This window comes from Citrus clementina, unplaced genomic scaffold, assembly GCF_000493195.1.
Source record: "Citrus clementina cultivar Clemenules unplaced genomic scaffold, Citrus_clementina_v1.0 scaffold_3, whole genome shotgun sequence".
Taxonomy (NCBI): Eukaryota; Viridiplantae; Streptophyta; class Magnoliopsida; order Sapindales; family Rutaceae; genus Citrus; species Citrus x clementina.
Window position 1 is genome coordinate 50,986,215 of NW_006262339.1, and position 19,865 is coordinate 51,006,079.

General features: G+C 41.5%; 3 protein-coding genes across 3 annotated transcripts; 2 read left to right on the forward strand and 1 right to left on the reverse strand.

The window, feature by feature from the left end:
- The first annotated feature begins 922 nt into the window (after positions 1–922).
- Positions 923–2,422, forward strand: LOC112100033. Its single transcript, XM_024187610.1, has one exon. It carries the CDS (start codon positions 923–925, stop codon positions 2,420–2,422), a length of 1,500 nt encoding a protein of 499 aa, XP_024043378.1.
- Positions 2,423–6,447: 4,025 nt separating this feature from the next.
- LOC112100034 lies at positions 6,448–8,562 on the reverse strand. Its single transcript, XM_024187611.1, has 3 exons — positions 7,983–8,562; positions 6,610–7,628; positions 6,448–6,489 (listed from the first exon to the last, which is right to left on the reverse strand). Exons 1-3 carry the CDS (start codon positions 8,560–8,562, stop codon positions 6,448–6,450), a joined length of 1,641 nt encoding a protein of 546 aa, XP_024043379.1.
- Positions 8,563–14,482: 5,920 nt separating this feature from the next.
- On the forward strand, positions 14,483–18,845 carry LOC18046921. Its single transcript, XM_024187612.1, has 11 exons — positions 14,483–15,604; positions 15,726–15,836; positions 15,976–16,008; positions 16,308–16,485; positions 16,612–16,790; positions 16,921–17,057; positions 17,579–17,674; positions 18,077–18,146; positions 18,240–18,317; positions 18,646–18,715; positions 18,826–18,845. The coding sequence occupies exons 1-11, from the start codon at positions 14,483–14,485 to the stop codon at positions 18,843–18,845; spliced, it is 2,094 nt and encodes a 697-aa protein (XP_024043380.1).
- The last annotated feature ends 1,020 nt before the right edge of the window (positions 18,846–19,865 follow it).

Consider the following 19,865-nt stretch of genomic DNA (forward strand, 5'->3'; position numbering starts at 1 on the left):
GGTGAATGGGGTAGTAGGAGTGGTACGAGGAGACCAGAGGATCGCAAGAAGCTACTACTCCTCGGCAGCAAGGGAGGCAATGCAGATAACGTCCCTCGATACCCGAGTGGAAAACAAGACTGGCAGACAAGAACCTGTAGAGGATCTGGAAACAGTGAGCATGGGACCAGAGAACCCAGGAAAGACGATCAGAATCGGGTCCAGACTTAAGAGAGAGCAAAAGCAGGAGTTGGTGAAATGCTTACATGAAGACATGCCGGGGATTGACCCTGAGGTAACGTGTCATAAGCTGGCAATAAAGAAAGGTGCTCGGGCAGTAAGGCAGAAGAGGGGGTGCTTCAACCAGGAGAGGTATGAGGCTGTAAATGACGAGGTGGAGAAGCTCTTGAGAGCAGGGTTCATTCGGAAAGTCAGTTACCCAGAATGGATATCAAATGTGGTGCTGGTAAAGAAGGCAAACGGCAAGTGGAGGATGTGTGTGGATTTCACAGACCTCAACAAGGCGTGCCCAAAAGACAGCTTCCCTTTACCAAGGATCGATCAGCTAGTAGATTCAACGGCTGGACATGGTCTGCTTAGCTTCATGGACGCATTCTCGGGATACAACCAGATCCCCATGTACGAGCAGGATGAGGAGAGCACGGCTTTCATCACTAACCAAGGTTTGTTCTGTTACAGGGTGATGCCCTTCGGTCTCAAGAATGCTGGGGCCACCTATCAAAGGCTGGTGAACAAAGTCTTTAAGCCGTTGATCGGGAAAACCATGGAGGTGTACGTGGATGACATGATTACCAAGTCCAAAATCCCGAAGGAACACGTCAGACACCTCGAGGAGACATTCGAGCTTCTGAGGAAGTATAAGATGAAGCTCAACCCGGAGAAGTGTGCTTTTGGGGTCGAGTAAGGGAAATTCCTGGGATTCATGGTGAGCCATAGGGGGATTGAAGCAAATCCCGAGAAAATCCAGGCGATTGTGCAAATGACGTCTCCTCGTAACCTGAAGGAGATGCAGAGCCTCACGGGGAGGTTGGCGGCGTTGAACAGATTCATATCCAAGGCTACAGATAAATGTCAGCCATTCTTTCAAGTGATAAGGAGGGGAAAGAAAACAGAATGGACCCCAGAATGCGAGGAAGCCTTCCGAAACTTGAAGCAATACTTACAGCAAGCTCCGCTGCTGTCCACACCGAGGGATGGGGACAAGTTGTATCTGTATTTGGCGGTATCGGATCGGGCCGCTAGTTCTGTTCTGGTGAGAGAGGAAGAAGGAGTTCAGTATCCGATATACTACACCAGCAAGGCCCTGCTCGACGCTGAGGCCAGATACCTACCGTTGGAGAAATGGGCACTTGCCCTTGTGGTTGCTGCTCGGAAGTTGAGGCCATATTTTCAAGCCTTCTCGGTCTCGGTAATAACAAACCAGCCATTACGTCAAACTCTGCACAAGCCAGATGCCTCTGGTCGGCTCGTCAAGTGGGCTGTGGAGTTGAGCGAGTTCGACATAGACTATAAACCCCGCGCAGCGATAAAGGCCCAGGCAATGGCCGATTTCGTAGCTGAATTCACAGAGCCCGAAGTATGCTTAGATCAACAAGATGCAGCTACAGGCGATGACGAAACTCAAGTATGGCAGATGTCTGTGGATGGGTCATCAGGGGAGCGGGGTTCAGGAGCAGGGATTGTCCTAGAAGGCCCAGAGGGGGAGGAGATCTCTTATGCTGTAAAGTTGGAATTTGCAGCCACAAATAACCAGGCAGAGTATGAAGCCTTGATAGCAGGTCTGGAATTGGCTAAGGCCGTGAAAGCAGACAGAGTTAAGATCAGAACCGATTCCCAGCTGGTTGCGAATCATGTCAGTGAAAGATTCCAACCAAGAGAGGAGAAGATGGAACAGTACCTGAAGATAGTCAGACGGATGATGGGGAAGTTCGAGGCAGTGGAGGTGATACAAATCCCCAGGGAGCAGAATAGTCGAGCAGACATTTTGGCGAGGATGGCAGCAGTAGCCGACCCAAAAATGCCAAAGTCGGTCCCTCTGGAGGTGAAGTCCAGCCCAAGTATCGAGCAGAATTTGGGGGTGTTACGGATAGAACAAAAATGCTCGTGGAGGGACCCGATAGTTTCATACCTTAGAGATGGGGTATTACCACCAGATAAGCTGCGAGCTCGGAAGATTAGAGCCCAGGTCTCGAGATACACGATGATCGATGGGGTACTGTATCGGCGAGGATATACACTACCGTTCCTTCGGTGTTTGGATGAGGACGACGCGGATTACGTGCTGAGAGAAGTACATGAAGGAATTTGCGGAAATCATTCTGGCGGGAGGTCCCTGGCCCACAAGGTTCTAAGGCAGGGATATTTATGGCCGACAATGCACCAGGATGCGCAAAAGAAGACCAGGGGTTGTGCAAGCTGCTAGAGTTTTGCAAATTTCTCCAACCAACTACCAGAGAAGCTCACCTCCATGGCCTCCCCTTGGCCATTTGCTCAATGGGGAATTGATCTGATCGGCCCATTGCCAAAAGGACGAGGAGCAGCAATACATGCAATAGTTGCTATAGATTACTTCACGAAGTGGATAGAGGTGGAAGCCCTTAGCAGGATCACAGAGAAGAAAACAACAGACTTCGTGTGGAGAAACCTGGTCTGTCGATACGGGATCCCTTATGCCTTGGTAACGGATAATGACAGGCAGTTCGATAATCACAGCTTCAGGGATTTCTGCCAGAACCTCGGGATAGAGCTGAAGTATTGCTCGCCTGCTCACCCTCAATCGAATGGACAAGTAGAAGCAGCCAACAAGACCATCAAGAGGCTTCTGAAAACCAGGCTCGGAGCAAAAAAGGGTGCTTGGGTTGACGAGCTGTCAGGTGTGCTATGGGCATACAGAACAACCCACAAAACCGCAACTGGGGAGACACCGTTCGCTTTGGCTTTCGGACATGAAGCGGTCGTGCCGGCTGAGATAGGAACGACCACACACCGGACAGGTCATTTCAATGAGCAGGAGAACGACGAGCAGATATGTTTGAATCTTGATCTGCTAACGGAAAGGAGGGAGCAAGCAGCCGAGCGATCAGTCACTTACCAACAAAGGGTTGCTCGGTATTATAACCAGAAGGTGAACATACGGCAATTCAGGGTCGGAGACTAGGTACTGAGAAGAGTGAATCAGAGCACCAAAGATTCAACTCAAGGAGTGCTGGGACCGAATTGGGAAGGGCCATATAGAGTCAAGCAGATAGCGGGACCCGGAGCTTACAAGCTGGTCCGCGCGGACGGCCACGAGGTGAAACGCCCATGGAACGCAGCACACCTCCGGAAATACTTCCAGTAAGACTTGTTCACATTTGAAAGCTATTTTCGCTCATGTTCATTATCGTTTATCTTTCACGCTTTATGTCCGAACAATTTCATGTAAGTCAAATCCTGCCATTAATGGAACGTCGCGGAATTTCATTCGCTCGAAACCGAGAAAAATCCAAGGCACGCAAAGGCTCGCCAAGTCTCAAAGCCTATTTTATGGCGAGACAGAAGCCAAGCATGCCAGGATCTGCTCGACCACGAGAAGGCGAGCAGACTCCCAAAACATTCGAAGAAATTCCCAAGGCATGCAAAGGCTCGCCAAGTCTCAAAGCCTGTCTTATGGCGAGACAGAAGCCAAGCATGCCAGGATCTGCTCGACCACGAGAAGGCGAGCAGACTCCAAAACATTCAAAGAAATTCCCAAGGCATGCAAAGGCTCGCCAAGTCTCAAAGCCTATCTTATGGCGAGACAGAAACCAAGCATGCCAGGATCTGCTCGACCACGAGAAGGCGAGCAGACTCCCAAAACATTCGAAGAAATTCCCAAGGCATGCAAAGGCTCGCCAAGTCTCAAAGCCTATCTTATGGCGAGACAGAAGCCAAGCATGCCAGGATCTGCTCGACCACGAGAAGGCGAGCAGACTCCCAAAACATTCGAAGAAATTCCCAAGGCATGCAAAGGCTCGCCAAGTCTCAAAGCCTGTCTTATGGCGAGACAGAAGCCAAGCATGCCAGGATCTGCTCGACCACGAGAAGGCGAGCAGACTCCAAAACATTCGAAGAAATTCCCAAGGCATGCAAAGGCTCGCCAAGTCTCAAAGCCTATCTTATGGCGAGACAGAAACCAAGCATGCCAGGATCTGCTCGACCACGAGAAGGCGAGCAGACTCCCAAAACATTCGAAGAAATTCCCAAGGCATGCAAAGGCTCGCCAAGTCTCAAAGCCTATCTTATGGCGAGACAGAAGCCAAGCATGCCAGGATCTGCTCGACCACGAGAAGGCGAGCAGACTCCCAAAACATTCGAAGAAATTCCCAAGGCATGCAAAGGCTCGCCAAGTCTCAAAGCCTGTCTTATGGCGAGACAGAAGCCAAGCATGCCAGGATCTGCTCGACCACGAGAAGGCGAGCAGACTCCAAAACATTCAAAGAAATTCCCAAGGCATGCAAAGGCTCGCCAAGTCTCAAAGCCTATCTTATGGCGAGACAGAAACCAAGCATGCCAGGATCTGCTCGACCACGAGAAGGCGAGCAGACTCCCAAAACATTCGAAGAAATTCCCAAGGCATGCAAAGGCTCGCCAAGTCTCAAAGCCTATCTTATGGCGAGACAGAAGCCAAGCATGCCAGGATCTGCTCGACCACGAGAAGGCGAGCAGACTCCCAAAACATTCGAAGAAATTCCCAAGGCATGCAAAGGCTCGCCAAGTCTCAAAGCCTATCTTATGGCGAGACAGAAGCCAAGCATGCCAGGATCTGCTCGACCACGAGAAGGCGAGCAGACTCCCAAAACATTCGAAGAAATTCCCAAGGCATGCAAAGGCTCGCCAAGTCTCAAAGCCTATCTTATGGCGAGACAGAAGCCAAGCATGCCAGGATCTGCTCGACCACGAGAAGGCGAGCAGACTCCCAAAACATTCGAAGAAATTCCCAAGGCATGCAAAGGCTCGCCAAGTCTCAAAGCCTGTCTTATGGCGAGACCGAAGCCAAGCATGCCAGGATCTGCTCGACCACGAGAAGGCGAGCAGACTCCCAAAACATTCGAAGAAATTCCCAAGGCATGCAAAGGCTCGCCAAGTCTCAAAGCCTATCTTATGGCGAGACAGAAGCCAAGCATGCCAGGATCTGCTCGACCACGAGAAGGCGAGCAGACTCCCAAAACATTCGAAGAAATTCCCAAGGCATGCAAAGGCTCGCCAAGTCTCAAAGCCTATCTTATGGCGAGACAGAAGCCAAGCATGCCAGGATCTGCTCGACCACGAGAAGGCGAGCAGACTCCCAAAACATTCGAAGAAATTCCCAAGGCATGCAAAGGCTCGCCAAGTCTCAAAGCCTATCTTATGGCGAGACAGAAGCCAAGCATGCCAGGATCTGCTCGACCACGAGAAGGCGAGCAGACTCCCAAAACATTCGAAGAAATTCCCAAGGCATGCAAAGGCTCCGCCAAGTCTTCAAAGCCTATTCTTATGGCCGAGGACCAGAAAGCAAGCATGCCAGGATCTGCTCGAACACCGAGAAGGCGAGCAGACTCCCCAAAACATTCGAAGAAATTCCCAAGGCATGCAAAGGCTCGCCAAGTCTCAAAGCCTATCTTATGGCGAGACAGAAGCCAAGCATGCCAGGATCTGCTCGACCACGAGAAGGCGAGCAGACTCCCAAAACATTCGAAAGAAATTCCCAAGGCATGCAAAGGCTCGCCAAGTCTCAAAGCCTGTCTTATGGCGAGACAGAAGCCAAGCATGCCAGGATCTGCTCGACCACGAGAAGGCGAGCAGACTCCAAAACATTCAAAGAAATTCCCAAGGCATGCAAAGGCTCGCCAAGTCTCAAAGCCTATCTTATGGCGAGACAGAAACCAAGCATGCCAGGATCTGCTCGACCACGAGAAGGCGAGCAGACTCCCAAAACATTCGAAGAAATTCCCAAGGCATGCAAAGGCTCGCCAAGTCTCAAAGCCTATCTTATGGCGAGACAGAAGCCAAGCATGCCAGGATCTGCTCGACCACGAGAAGGCGAGCAGACTCCCAAAACATTCGAAGAAATTCCCAAGGCATGCAAAGGCTCGCCAAGTCTCAAAGCCTGTCTTATGGCGAGACAGAAGCCAAGCATGCCAGGATCTGCTCGACCACGAGAAGGCGAGCAGACTCCAAAACATTCGAAGAAATTCCCAAGGCATGCAAAGGCTCGCCAAGTCTCAAAGCCTGTCTTATGGCGAGACCGAAGCCAAGCGTGCCAGGATCTGCTCGACCGCGCGAAGGCAAACCGAATCCCAGGCATTGAAAAATCTTCAAAGGCATGCGGCCAAACCATGAGCCAAGCCGGAACCTGCTCGTCTAGACGAAGACAAGCAGATTCTCAAACGAAAATTAATTCATAATTACAACACAAGAAAGTAATCAAAAAATATTTTTATTAATTTGTTAATGATTAACAGAGGGGATAATCTTCATGAACATTGTCCACTACAATAAAAGAAATATATCAAAAAGACGGCGGATCAGTGAGCCGAGCAGCATCGGTTGGCTGAACCTCCTCAGGTGCGGGGGGGGGGTATCGCCAGTTGCGTCCGGGGGGGTGCTCGCCTCGCCAACTTCAGCAGGGACTGCACGAAGAGGTGAGTTTTCCTCCTCAATCACGATCGGCTCTACCCCCTCGGCATCTTTCTTGGCCGCCTCCTCATCCATATGCCGAGCGACACCAGCTGCAAGGTCATCCACCTTCAGGTCAGGGTGTTGCTTCCCGAGGACGGCCATGATGCAACGATAGGAATGCCGAAGTCCCTGGTCGTACTGGTTGTCGGCCTCCCTCTCCAAGTTCTCGACCTGAGCCCGGTGGGAGTCACGGAGAGATTCGAGCTGAGCCTCATACATAGCCTTCTGCCTTTGCAGATCCTCCTTGACCTTGGTAAGCTCCTCCTCGAGGGTAATGGCTTTTGCTTGAGCAAGTGATTCTTGCTCTATCAGCTTCAGATTCTCGAGATTCAGCTCCGCTGCTTTCTTCTCGGCAACGTCAGCTCTGCTCGTCGCCGATTGAATATCCTCCTTCATCTTCCGGTCGTAGCGGCCAACCTTAGCCTTGTAATAGGTGGTCATGCAGCTGAGGTGGAAAGCGCTATGCTGCATGGCCCCCACCAGCTCACCCAAGGTGCGGCCGTCAAAGTCCTCCAGGTCCTTCTTGCTCACGGATTTAGTTAACTCATTGAGGTAAGGGACCAGATGTTCTGCTCGGCTGTCAGGTAAGCGAGATCGAGGCCCGACAGGAGGAGAAGAGGTAGCAGGATCTGTGGCTACTCCACTAGCTTCCCCGACTTTTACAGGAGCCGGAGGTAAAATCTTCAAGGGTGGGGCCTGCTGCACGATGTTGGCCCGCTTTGCGGTAGGGGCATCCTTACTCTCGTCCCTCTTCGTGGTTGGAGGTCGAGAACGTTTTCGGGTCAGAGCCCCAATCACAGCGTCCTCCATCCTATGGCCAGGAAGTATCAAGCGAGACTCGAGCAAGTTGTATGTGGTTAACAGTTCCCGGCTCGAGCAGGAATTGACTAGCACAGCCTCAACCCGTTTGAGCTGGCCAGGTCGGAGTGGGAAATGAACGCCCCAAGAAACTACAACACAAACAGACACTTGGTTAGAAACAAGCCAATAAAACAAGAACAACTATGGATACAAGGCATCTGGAGCGAGCAGGCAACCTGGGACCGTGAAACGGGGTGGGACCCGATAATCCTTCCCGTCCATTTGTGCGACCTGACCCCAAGGACCCCCAGCAAAAAAGAACTTTCTCTTCCAATTCCCACCACCACCAGTAGGGAGGTCGGTTATATGTTTCCTTGTCTTGGCGCTAGATTGAAAGTAGTACCAGCTTGCATCTTTGGGGCTGCTCTTTAGCTGGTACAGGTGCTTCACCTCATCAACCGTGGGCTCGCTTTGGCAACATCTGTCCCACAATATGAACAGACCAGAGAGCACTCTCCACCCATTGGGATTCAGCTGACCAGGAGCTAGATTTAGCCCGTTAAGTATCCGGGCAAAGTAAGGTTGCAAGGGACACCTCAGCCCGTACTTAAAGCTGTCCAGATACAGGGTAACATATCCCCTAGGAGGCCGGCTGGGAGCATCCTTCTTTCCCGGGACCTTGAGAGGTATCTCGCCAGGAATGCTATACCTCAGCCGGAGGTCCTCGAGCTCATCAAACGTGGTCGTGCACGTCATGTAATCAATAGCGTAATCCCGCGATAGGGCTCTACCTCCTATTGTACTCCTCCCCTCTGGTCGCGGCGCTCCTGATGGGGACGCCTCACCAGAATCATCTCCTCGACCCTCACTCAGAGTATCCTCGGAGCCAGAAGATCCATCCTCACCATTACTCCCGCTCGTAGAGGTCGTTTGGGGAGACATGCTCCTAGCACTAGTCCTGACACTAGACCTAATAGGCTCTAAGGGGATCTCGGGGTCAAAGGCGGGATCGGTGAGCAGACTAGGCAGGAAGTCCAACTCGTCGTCATCAACCTCAATGACCTTCTCTTTACCTTTCGACATTCCCTAAACTCTAACCACAACACCACCAACTACTACCCAAACGAAAGAAAAAAGAAGTTATCTACAAACTATCCGAGACCGAGGAGAGAGAAGTAATACCTGAAGTACTGCTTCAATCGGAGAAAGGCAAGGATGGGGACTTCGTGCTGGAACTTCTTTGCCGGAGAAACAGAGACGGAGACGGAGACGGAGTGAATGGTGAATATGCCGTTCGAGAGGATTTGGCTTTCCAAATGAGGACGGACTTTTGGGCTGCCAGCATATAACTGCACCGAATCCCGAGGGCCTCATAACCGTCAGTTTGAAATTCAAATGGAGGGGGGGATTTCTGCCACGTCACCTTGTCCGCAATTAAATGCGACATGACTCTTGGCAGCCTTTTCCAATCCCACGCGAGCGAGTACTGTCGAGTTTCCACTGCTGGTCCACTACATTACCCAACACCAGAAACTGGGGGACCGGTGTTTGGGAGAGGTACTGTTTGGGATAAATATGTCGACGAGACCAGGAATGACGAGCAGATATCGGATGGCAGAGTTCTGCGAACCGGTGTGTTCCGTAAAAGCCTGGTGCGCGGAAGAACAGGAGCAGAAATATCCTGCTCGTCCACGATGTTGTCATCCGCGAGGCCAATTTCCTATAAGAGGCATACGGCTATTCCGGCTAGAGGTCGATAGGCGAGGAGACCCGGTCGACGGCAGTTGGCAAGACATGCTCTCCAGCCCGAGAATCTAGGCATGACAGCCACGCTTTCCCCTGAGCCGTGGCGTAACACGCAAGGTCTCACAGAACCACGACAGCCACGCTTTCCCCTGAACCGTGGCGTAACACGCAAGATCTCACAGAACCACGACAGCCACGCTTTCCCCTGAACCATGGCGTAACACGCAAGATCCCACGTTTGCCCATAACGCAGCAGTCAGAGCCCCAAACCGTCTCGAGAAAAGCGGAAAACGGGGATTCAGAGGAAGCCTATAAAAAGGTAGCCAACGAAGGTAAAAGGGTTGGCATTTTTGAGATAAAAGAAAAAAACCACGAAAAAGCCATAAGACCCGTGGCAAACGTTCCCCGAACCTTGATATCTGACTTGAGCGTCGGAGGGTTTGCGCCGGGAGAACAACCGGCGTACTCTGACTTGTCTGTGTGTGCAGGGATATCTAGAGAAGAAGCATTACTAGGAGACCTCCTGGTCGTGGGGAAGTTGATCGAACAGAGATCCTGGTCGTATAACGAGGAGAACCGGAATCTCGCATCAACACGATCTACACACACCACATACATTGGAACACGATCTACACACAACACACCACACACTGAAACACAGACACAAAAATAGTCAAGCATACATAAAGTTCACGCCCACACCCACCCAGGCACCCACAGCCCACTGTCGACCAGCAACGTAATCGCCCACACCCACCCACAGGCCACAACCTCCCTCTCTCGCATCCCACTACCGACGGCAACAAGCGGCAGTTACACAACCCACACCCACAACCAAACAAACAAAATATAGTCACAATCACAAACAATCAAACACACACATGAAGTTCACGGAGCAAGCTAGATTTGGCCACCAGACGTAGCAACCGTTGAGAGCCAACGCCAACCGAAGCTACTCCGCGAGGATGGTAACCCGATCTACCGATCTACTGCTACCAAGTACCAGATCTGCTGCCCCACCTCCACGCCTCCAATCCTCCGCCATCACCCGATCCGATTCAAGCTCCATTTGGCTGTTGAGTTTTGAAAGCTTTGGGATAATTTGGATTAGATCAGATCGGGTTATAGATTCGAATTGAATTCGAATGAATTCTTATCTAACCCGACCAACCCGAAACCCGATCGGGTTGATCCAAACTCGAATCAAACTCGATTTTGCCCACCGCTAGCTAGTGGTTGCTAAATTAACTTGCCAATCTCCAATAACTTCTATTAAAATGCAATTACTGATAAAATGCCTACTTCTTGGTGCTAATATGTGAATTTAAAATTATATTTCACTTGTATAAATTTATTGTTAATTTCTTATGGGTGGTTGAGGTCCTTGAGGAGAATACGATCCATCTTGTCTTTGGCTCTTTTTTGATTTAATGGCATACTACTACGGTACTACCTTCTTTGCTCTTGTCAAATCCGAACTCATCCAAATTGATTCGAAGCTGAACTTATCTAAATATTTATCCGATCTGAGATAATTTGGAAAAGAATAGATTATTTCATAAAATTTACTATTTTATTTAGAGTTTGTTCTTCTTTGGCAATACGACTTAAAAAAAATTATTCATTCCCTTTTCGGGAGGGGTTGGCTCCTTGATCTTTATTTTATTAAGAATATCATCTCCCTCCCTTGGATTAGTATTAGAACGTATCCCTCAAAAGTTCGGCGTGAAATTTGAATGAGATAAATTCTTTCAAATTCAAACTAGTAATTTTAGCCAAACTAAAAATCAAGATCAAATTTGAGGTTAAGATTAAAATCGGATGAATTTTTTTCTAATTGAAATCATCCGAAATCCGATGGGATTTGGATCCAAAGTTACCAAATCCTTCGCCGTAATACATTCGCAGATCATCTTTCGCCGATCCATGTAGTTTTGGGGTTAACAAGGGCACTGCTTTTTCTTTTAAAGTCAATAGATTTTTAGATTTTTTTTTTTTGGGGTCTTAAGCTTATCAACTGTTTACAAAAAAAAAATAAAAAATAAAAAACAGAAGAGGGGGAAAGAAAAAAGGCTATGGGCATCTCTTTTATCTGTTTCTTTTAATTAATGCATGTGGGCATTATTTATGGTTGTAAGCTAATGGTTAGAGTTTGAGCATTATCTAATTGTCAGCCATCGGCAATCGGATTAAAGTAATGAGATCATCCATGGGATAAGGACGTTATTGACCAATCAAAATGCAATTACAGGCGCAAGACACCAAATTACGATAATCTAATCGAATATTGTCAGCCGGAATCCGAGGGCGAGCCTTTGTTTTGAGAAAATAAACAGGAAATTATCCCATGGGCATCCTTAATACTGGGTTAGGCCCCTGATAATGATATTACGCTGTGGCCGTGCCCTTCTTACAGATACATCTAATGAAAAGAAATCTACTTTTTGTTGTGCTTTTTTTCAAAAGAGATGCCCATGGGATAATTTGGAAAAGAATAGATTATTTCATAAAATTTACTATTTTATTTAGAGTTTGTTATGAATTTATGATATATTTCTATGGGATTTCAATACATTAAACAAATATCGAAGAGAATTGTTTCCAAACTTAAGATGGGTGGCTGCTTAAAATATGGTAAATAAGGCAAGTGATTGCAAGTTACAATTGGAATGGCAGAAATGTACTACTCAGTGCAATTGATATTTATATTATTTGTAGGTCTATAATGTTGTGATTAAAATCACACCACCAATATCTTAATTAAACATAAATTATATAAATGGAACACGAGACTTTTAAATAAAAGATAAAACAAGCAAATTAACATAAGAGTGGTAAATTTTGTATTACTGAAAAATAAAATAAAAACTTATACATGTAACATAAAATTTGTAAATCAATATTAAGTGCAAAATAAACCATATATTGTGAAATGAAACATAAACTTGTAATTGTAAGGTAAAACAAGTAAATCAATATAACGACAGTAAATTGATATATTATTAGTAAATAAAACAAAAACTTATAAATATAACATAAAACTTGTAAATCAACAATAAGTCTAAAATAAAACATAAATTATATAAATAGAACATAAGACTTATAAATGAAAGGTAAAATAATTAAATTAACATAGAAGTGGTAAATTGATATATCATTGGTAAATAAAACAAAAATTTATCAATATAACACAAAACTTGTAAATCAATATTAAGTTTAAAATAAAACATAATTAAATGTATAAAACTTAAGATTTGTAAATAGAATGTAAAATAAGTAAATTAACAAAGGAGTGGTAAAATAATGTACTATTGGTAACAAAACATAAACTTATAGGTGTAATATAACACTTGTAAATTAACATTAAGTGTAACATACAACATAAATTAAGTAAATAAAACATGAGATTTGTAAATAAAAAGTAAAATAAGTAAACTAGCACATGATTAGTAAAATGATGCATTAGTGGTAAACAAAATATAAACTTACAAATGAAATAACATATAAATTATGTTAATGAAATATGAGAATTGTAAATGAAATATAAAACAAGAAAATATTATAAGAATTATTAAAAAAATAAAAACTTGCAAATGTAAAATAAAAACTCATTATAATAATAAATTAAAAATTATTTGTAAGATAAGTGATTTTACATCCTTCTAAATTTCTTTAACAGTAGCCGCAAATGATCTTTTAGTATAACTAGGAAGTAAAGTTTGAAACTACATAAAATATGTATAAAACTGAAAGTTAGATTCACTTTTATTAATATTTCATATATGTATAGTAATATAAGAATGTCTTTTAATTTTATTTTGACTTGATCCTTATCAAGAAAAATAATCTTGCTTGATTAACTTGTATAGTAAACAAATACTATGATAGAAAATGAAAAAAAAAGTTTATAAATGTCCTATCATGAATATAGAATTTATAGTTAAACAAATTTAATAAAACTTGTTCCAATTGTTTTCAATACAACTTTTTTGTTTTCAATTGATGAGTAATTTTATCTTTGCTTAAATAAATTAAATAAATAAACTATTTTTAAAAATTAAAGTTTAATGTTGATTTATAAGTTTCATGTTATTTTCACAAGTGTTTATTTTGTTTGTAATTTTAAAACACCAATTTACCACTCTTATATTAATTTACTTATTTTACTTTTCATTTACTAATTTTATGTATAATTTATAAAATTTATATTTATCACGACATTGATGTCATAATTTTAATCACGGCGTCATAGGATTTTCTTTATTTGCAATATATATATAATTGATGACTATGAAACCAATTACACCGTCCAGAAATACTTGTTTAAATGTATAAGATTGAAAAAAAAAAGGCTAACTTGAGAGCTATAGGATGCATATAAAAGGGCAAACACCATGGTCAATGGAAACTAAATGGCATGGACAATATAAATACATACATACATACATGCACACACGCGCGTGCGCACATATACACACACATATACATACATACATACATACATACATACATACATATATATATGAGTTTTCAATCAATTGACCCGAACTGAACGCCCACCCCAACCTATAATAGAAGATGTGGAGGAAAGAATTAAGGAGATGGCATTAAAAATAGATAAATAGAGATACATGGAAAGCAAAACTTAAAAAAGCCAACATAATTATTTGGTGGGGCTAATTTTTATTAATTTTTTCATTTAACACTAATATTGGTTATCAGATTAATTCTGATTTAAGGATTGAAATTTTATGTAAAAATTTGTGTTAGAGAAAGGGGCTCCAGATCATGACCGTGTATATGTATGTATGAGTGTCTATATATACACACACAGATGCATACATACATACATTCATACATATACATATACATATACGTCCAGGCTCAGACTGTTTTAGCCTCCTGGACGTGCAACAAGATCCATATATAGATTTTGACGTAAAGTTCATACATTGATATTATATTATTATTTATTTGTCATCATTGATATCATCGGCGCCTCGTTAATTTTGTAGGTATTAGCTAGGAAAACTGAACCGTCTTCCCCGCCAGCTGCACATCACATCATCTTTATCCTTCATGATGCCGTGATCTGTCCGTAGTTATTATCTCTTAGCTAATTAGCAAGCAATAGCCAGTGCTGATTTTTTTTTAAAATTTACTTTCATTTTATTTTATTAAAAGAAAGAAAAGAAAATAAAAGAAAAGAGAACCCGAGTGTGTGTCGGGGACACTTAGTCAGCAAAATTATGCAATTATGCCGAGTCCATCACCAATCCCACGTTCATCATCTTATCTGAATATCTCAAATACATCAGCGAAAAATCACAGGAGGTTTCTTAGTTCATCTCGGACGAGGTCGTCGTCAGGGAAATTCTCGTATTGGCCACATTGGAGTAACATAAACCAACTAGGCAACCTGATAATCCCTGGAAGAAATAGCAGCGATTCATCTTCAAAGCATTCTGACTTAACAGAGGAGAGTCTTGAGGCACATAACAGAAGGCATGCTCCAATTGTACATCATCACGGCAGAATACTCAATACTAATAATGATACTACTAGTAATAAGCTGCAGCAGGTTCAGATTGATGAAAAGAACTACGCTAAATGCAGTCCTTACTACAAAGGACTTACGGATGCATCCCTTGTCATTAATCGTGATAGAGTAATTGTTGAATCTTCATCAAGTCCTGGACGTGAAAGTCAAGCAACCACCATGGCCCATTCTACTGCCACTTATTCCACCTCTCTTTCCTCTTTGATGGTTAAGATGCAAGAATGGAGTTCTTGCTTCACTTTTAAGTACTATTCTTCTATTAATAACAATAATAGTAATAGTAATAATTCCCCTGCTGCCACTGCCACCACCACCACCACTACTAGTACTAGTGCTACGACGACAACTTCAAATTACATCTCTAATACTATTAGTACTGCTACTCCTACTGCCATTGGCGGAAAGAGTAAACAAGCTTATCACACTGCAGCCTCCTCTTCAACAGGAACAACAACTACGTCCGTAAATGAGAATTGTAAAGAGGTTGCTTTTAATAATGCTGCTGCTATATTGCTTCATAATACTAATCATATGGAGAAGCCATTGAGGGAGAGAGTATCAGAATCAGAACCAGAACCAGAATCAGACTCAATCTTGCAACCTAACGAGAGCGAAATTTTTTTTGTTGAATATAATAGTGATAAAGATGAAGACCATCATCATCATCTGGGGAAGAACAAGGATACAAATAATAGCAAAGGTCCAGAGATCATCCTCGAGAACCAAAGGGATCCGTTTATATGGGCAAATATGTACCAGCCCAAAACTTTAAAAGATTTTATCTGCAATCGAGATCGAGCAATTCAACTGCAGGGTCTGGTGAGATCCATCGATCTATATATACTAATATGCCAATACTTTATGTTTCTTTTTCCAACTCGTTAATTGCTTCTTGACATTATTTATTTTGGATATAAACACACACACAACTAAACTGCAGGTAAAAGAGGGAGGTCACGGAAATTTTATATTTGAAGGACCTCCGGGGGTGGGAAAGAGGACCATGATTCGGGCTATGCTTCGAGAAGCATTCGGACATGACACAGTCCAGGTACGTAGCTGTTAATCATATTATATACATATTGTTTAATTAATTAAGTGCTGCCTACCACCTAATTATTTTTACTTGAAAACTAATTAGGGAAATTAAAGGCATCCTAAATTTAACGATGTTTACATACATGTTGCAGGCTAGGGAGGAGAGGAAGGTGTTTGACTTGAAGGTACTTCTCGTCATTCTAGATACTACTTGAGTACTAGTTCTATTTATTTATTACTTTGAATATTATTCACTTTTAGCTTTCCGGGCAACTCTGTCGCTGGACTCTAATTAAGCAGCAGCTGATACTAATTCTTTGTCAGTGCGTGGACATGAAATGATTAGCTTTTAGGCATTGTATCTTTGAATCGAAAAGGAAAACTGAAGATCAAATAACTTCTGATAATTATATTAATTACATATATATTTTAAAAAGTGAATTAAGTTACAAAAAGTAAGTAAATTATATAATTCTTGTCACAGGGTGAAGCCAGAGGTCGTATCCAAGTAAATATAAAAGAATCTTCACAACATATCGAAGTTAATCTCTCTGACCTGAAAGGGTATGAAAGGCATGTCATTGTTGAACTTATGAAGGAAACACAAAGCAAGATATCCACCAAAGCTTTGCAGTCTAACGTCCCAACTGATAACACCCGAGGTATTCGTATACATAATTTCTCGTATACATAATTTCAATTAATTAACATATACATTAGAATTAGATGATGATCTGACGAAACCACAACAACACTTAATATATTATCAACTTTTTTTTTTTTTGCAGCTATTATTTTATGTGAAGCGGACAAGCTATCAACAGATGCCCTACTATACATGAGGTGGTTATTGGAAAGGTACAAAGGGTTAAATAAGGTTTTCTTCTGCTGCTCTGATGTCTCAAAACTTCAACCAATTAAGTCGCTTTGCACTGTTATTCAGCTTCTTCCTCCTTCAAAACAAGAGGTGAATGGCCTCAATTATATATAACTCATTTTTTTTGGGAATATATAATTTATTTTATTCAATTTACTCTTTAATTAAATAACTTATTTTGTATTAATTTGATAAGTTTCTTCTTATTACATGTTATTAGATAGTTGAAGTCCTGGAATTTATAGCAGAACAAGAAGGAATACAACTGCCGCACCAATTAGCAGAAAAGATTGCTGACAATTCCAAGAACAATCTTCGCCAAGCCATTCGCTCATTCGAGGCCTCCCGACAGATGAAGTGAGCAATTGAAAAATATATTTCATTCATATTCTTCCTCAATCAGTTGGTTTCATTTCCTCGTCTCCATGCCTAACTATATATAGGGATGTCATCAGGTATGCGCTATCGCGCATATTATGATATGTGATACGTGCTTGTTATGAGCTCTCAATTGGAAAGCCTGGCCCCATAGCATGTGCACTAGATCAAGCTTATGTGTATAAAAAAACATTTTAATGAGGACATCTTCATTATAATAAAGTGAGGACACTAATAATAAATAAGAAGACACAAAATTTAATATACTAACAGATAAACAATCACAAACACACATACATATAGGTGCGGATGCCTAAATGTAGATTTCGTGTGGATTTGCTATTACACCATCTGCTATTATAGTTAATTAAAGGAAAATACTGCACTACCACATATGATATAATAAGGATTCAGCAAGAAATCTGCATTTAGGCATTGGTACTTGAGAATTATATATATACATATATTTAATTGATGTGCGAGTACATATATAAGTGCAGTTATCCATTTGTGGAAGGTCAAGTAATTTTGACTGGTTGGGAAGATGACATTACAAATATTGCCACGAAAATTATTGAAGAGCAGAGCCCAAAACAGTAAGCTTCTTAATTCTCATCCATCTCAATTCTTGATAGTGGTTTACATGTATTATTGATGAATTTATATGTTTGTGTCTCCGTATATATATACATAGAGAGGGTGAGGGAGATTTTTTCACTGTTAGCGACTCTAGGTATGTATAATATATATTATATTATTATATTATTACACCATATGTTGTAATAGTATATATATATATATAGAATAAACCTCTAATGTATTACAATATATATTTTAATGACATTTTCACTTAAATAAAATGAAGATATACTCATTAGAGAACGACTTATATATATATATTATGACATGAAACTTTAAAATTGAGCTAATTAATTATATAATTTATATACATCCAACAATTTTGATGAGCATTTCTTATATCTTTATTGCACTTGAAGGCTGTATATTATCCGAGGGAAGCTTCAAAATCTTATAGAGCATGATGTATGTCTTCACTTCATTTTCAAGGTAAGCTTGTGAATGCAATCATGAGTATCTCCAATTCATTCAATAATTAGTCATCTAAAAAATAGAATATATCAATATCCATTTGCTTTGCAGTCTCTTGTTGAAGAACTAAAAAAACACTTGGATGCGGGACTGCATCGCCAACTTGAAGGTCTATATGATGAGTACAATGTATGTATGGACATGAAGTATGCGGCCAATAAGTTTATTGATTTTCTCTCTTACTTCTTCCTTGTGTGTGTACATATATAGTCATTTTTTCAATAAGAAATATCTTACTTTAATAAAATAAGCAACAATTTATTAAGCAACAAACTAAAAGATAAAAAAAAAAATCTTATAATATATTAATATATATTAATTTTTTAACTTGTTTCTTACTAATTAAAGTAAGAAAACTCTGACTGGATAATGCATGCAATTGATCAGCTAGTAGCATGCTGCATTCATGCATGAACGAAAATAAATATGATTGCATTTTTGCTTGTTATTCCTGCAGATAGATAGTGGGGGTAGATTTGACAATGAGAAACCGTTCGTCCTTGGACGCACTCGAAACGAGGAGATGGGTAAGAGGCTCAACGACCCCACGAGAAATAAAAATATTCAACATTTTTTGAGAATCGAAGGTACGCAAAAGATCTTTCTACCTAAGATTTTATTTTTTTATTTTTCTTAGTTTTGAGAATCTCCACCTAATTAGGAAAGTCTTCTTCAGTCAGCATTGTTTACTATTCTAGCTAGCATAAAAAACGGCTTCAGCATATATATTACAATTCTTGGTACTCGATCACCATTTTATTTAATTCTATCTGTATAACGTTTTCTATATTTCGATCAAACCACTTTATTAAAACTGGTTGATCATAAATAATTTCATTTCCTTTTCTTATGTGACATTACTTTCCCCCTCTCTTTCACAGAATTCATTGCGAAATTCATGAGCTGGTATAAAACAACAGTGAAGAATTGCACATTTGAGCCGCTGGATCCTGTCCCCATAAAATTACCTTTCTGAAAATCCAGCTCAACTAAATCTCCTCACTGCAAACTACTTGTAAACATATTATTGCTGCGTTGTTATTTTAATTTCCGGGCAAATCAGAAGTTTTTATGCCCGAATCATGTGGTTTTTTTTTTTTTAATGCGCAATTCTTATTATCCGAGGGTAAATTTCTTCTTGTTTTCGTCATTTTCAAATTTAGAAATCAAGAACCTTAATCCCTTCAGTTCCATAAGTCGCCGAGCAAATTAGATTTCATGTCCATCACATGCTTTATTAATTTTTTCTGATAACAACAATTGTATGCTTACTTAATTTGGATGCTTACTTATGTGTTATCAATTATTTATTGACATGCATATTTTATTAATTAGTTTCGTTATTAATAATGAACAAGTGCTCAATTAGTTGTTGACATAAGAGATGACACATAAGTAAGTATTCCAATTGAGTGTTATAAGTATGTATCAGGACATTACTCTTTGTTATCAAGAACGTTGTAGATATGGACTAATACTATATGTATCGAAAATAGAATAAAATTTAGTACAAAGTCACATAAAGTACTTATATTAACTTTGTTGATATTATTTTTATGAATACTATGCTATTTATTATTTATTCCCATATTGCTACAATTTAAAACTTAAATGTCTTTAATAATTATAGAAAAAATAAAATAAAAATAAATTAAATAAATTGGCTCTTAAAATTTA

Excerpts from the sequence above, each read along its gene's own strand:
- LOC112100033 (XM_024187610.1), top strand. The coding sequence starts at position 923 with ATGGTGAGCCATAGGGGGATTGAAGCAAATCCCGAGAAAATCCAGGCG.
- LOC112100034 (XM_024187611.1), bottom strand. The coding sequence starts at position 8,562 with ATGTCGAAAGGTAAAGAGAAGGTCATTGAGGTTGATGACGACGAGTTG. Across the intron at positions 7,629-7,982 it reads TGGGTGGAGAGTGCTCTCTG|TTTCTTGGGGCGTTCATTTC; the intron begins GTCTGTTCATAT and ends TTTGTGTTGTAG. Across the intron at positions 6,490-6,609 it reads TCCCTGCTGAAGTTGGCGAG|TGGACAATGTTCATGAAGAT; the intron begins GCGAGCACCCCC and ends CTTTTATTGTAG.
- LOC18046921 (XM_024187612.1), top strand. The coding sequence starts at position 14,483 with ATGCCGAGTCCATCACCAATCCCACGTTCATCATCTTATCTGAATATC. Across the intron at positions 15,837-15,975 it reads TCGGACATGACACAGTCCAG|GCTAGGGAGGAGAGGAAGGT; the intron begins GTACGTAGCTGT and ends TACATGTTGCAG. Across the intron at positions 16,791-16,920 it reads TTCCTCCTTCAAAACAAGAG|ATAGTTGAAGTCCTGGAATT; the intron begins GTGAATGGCCTC and ends ACATGTTATTAG.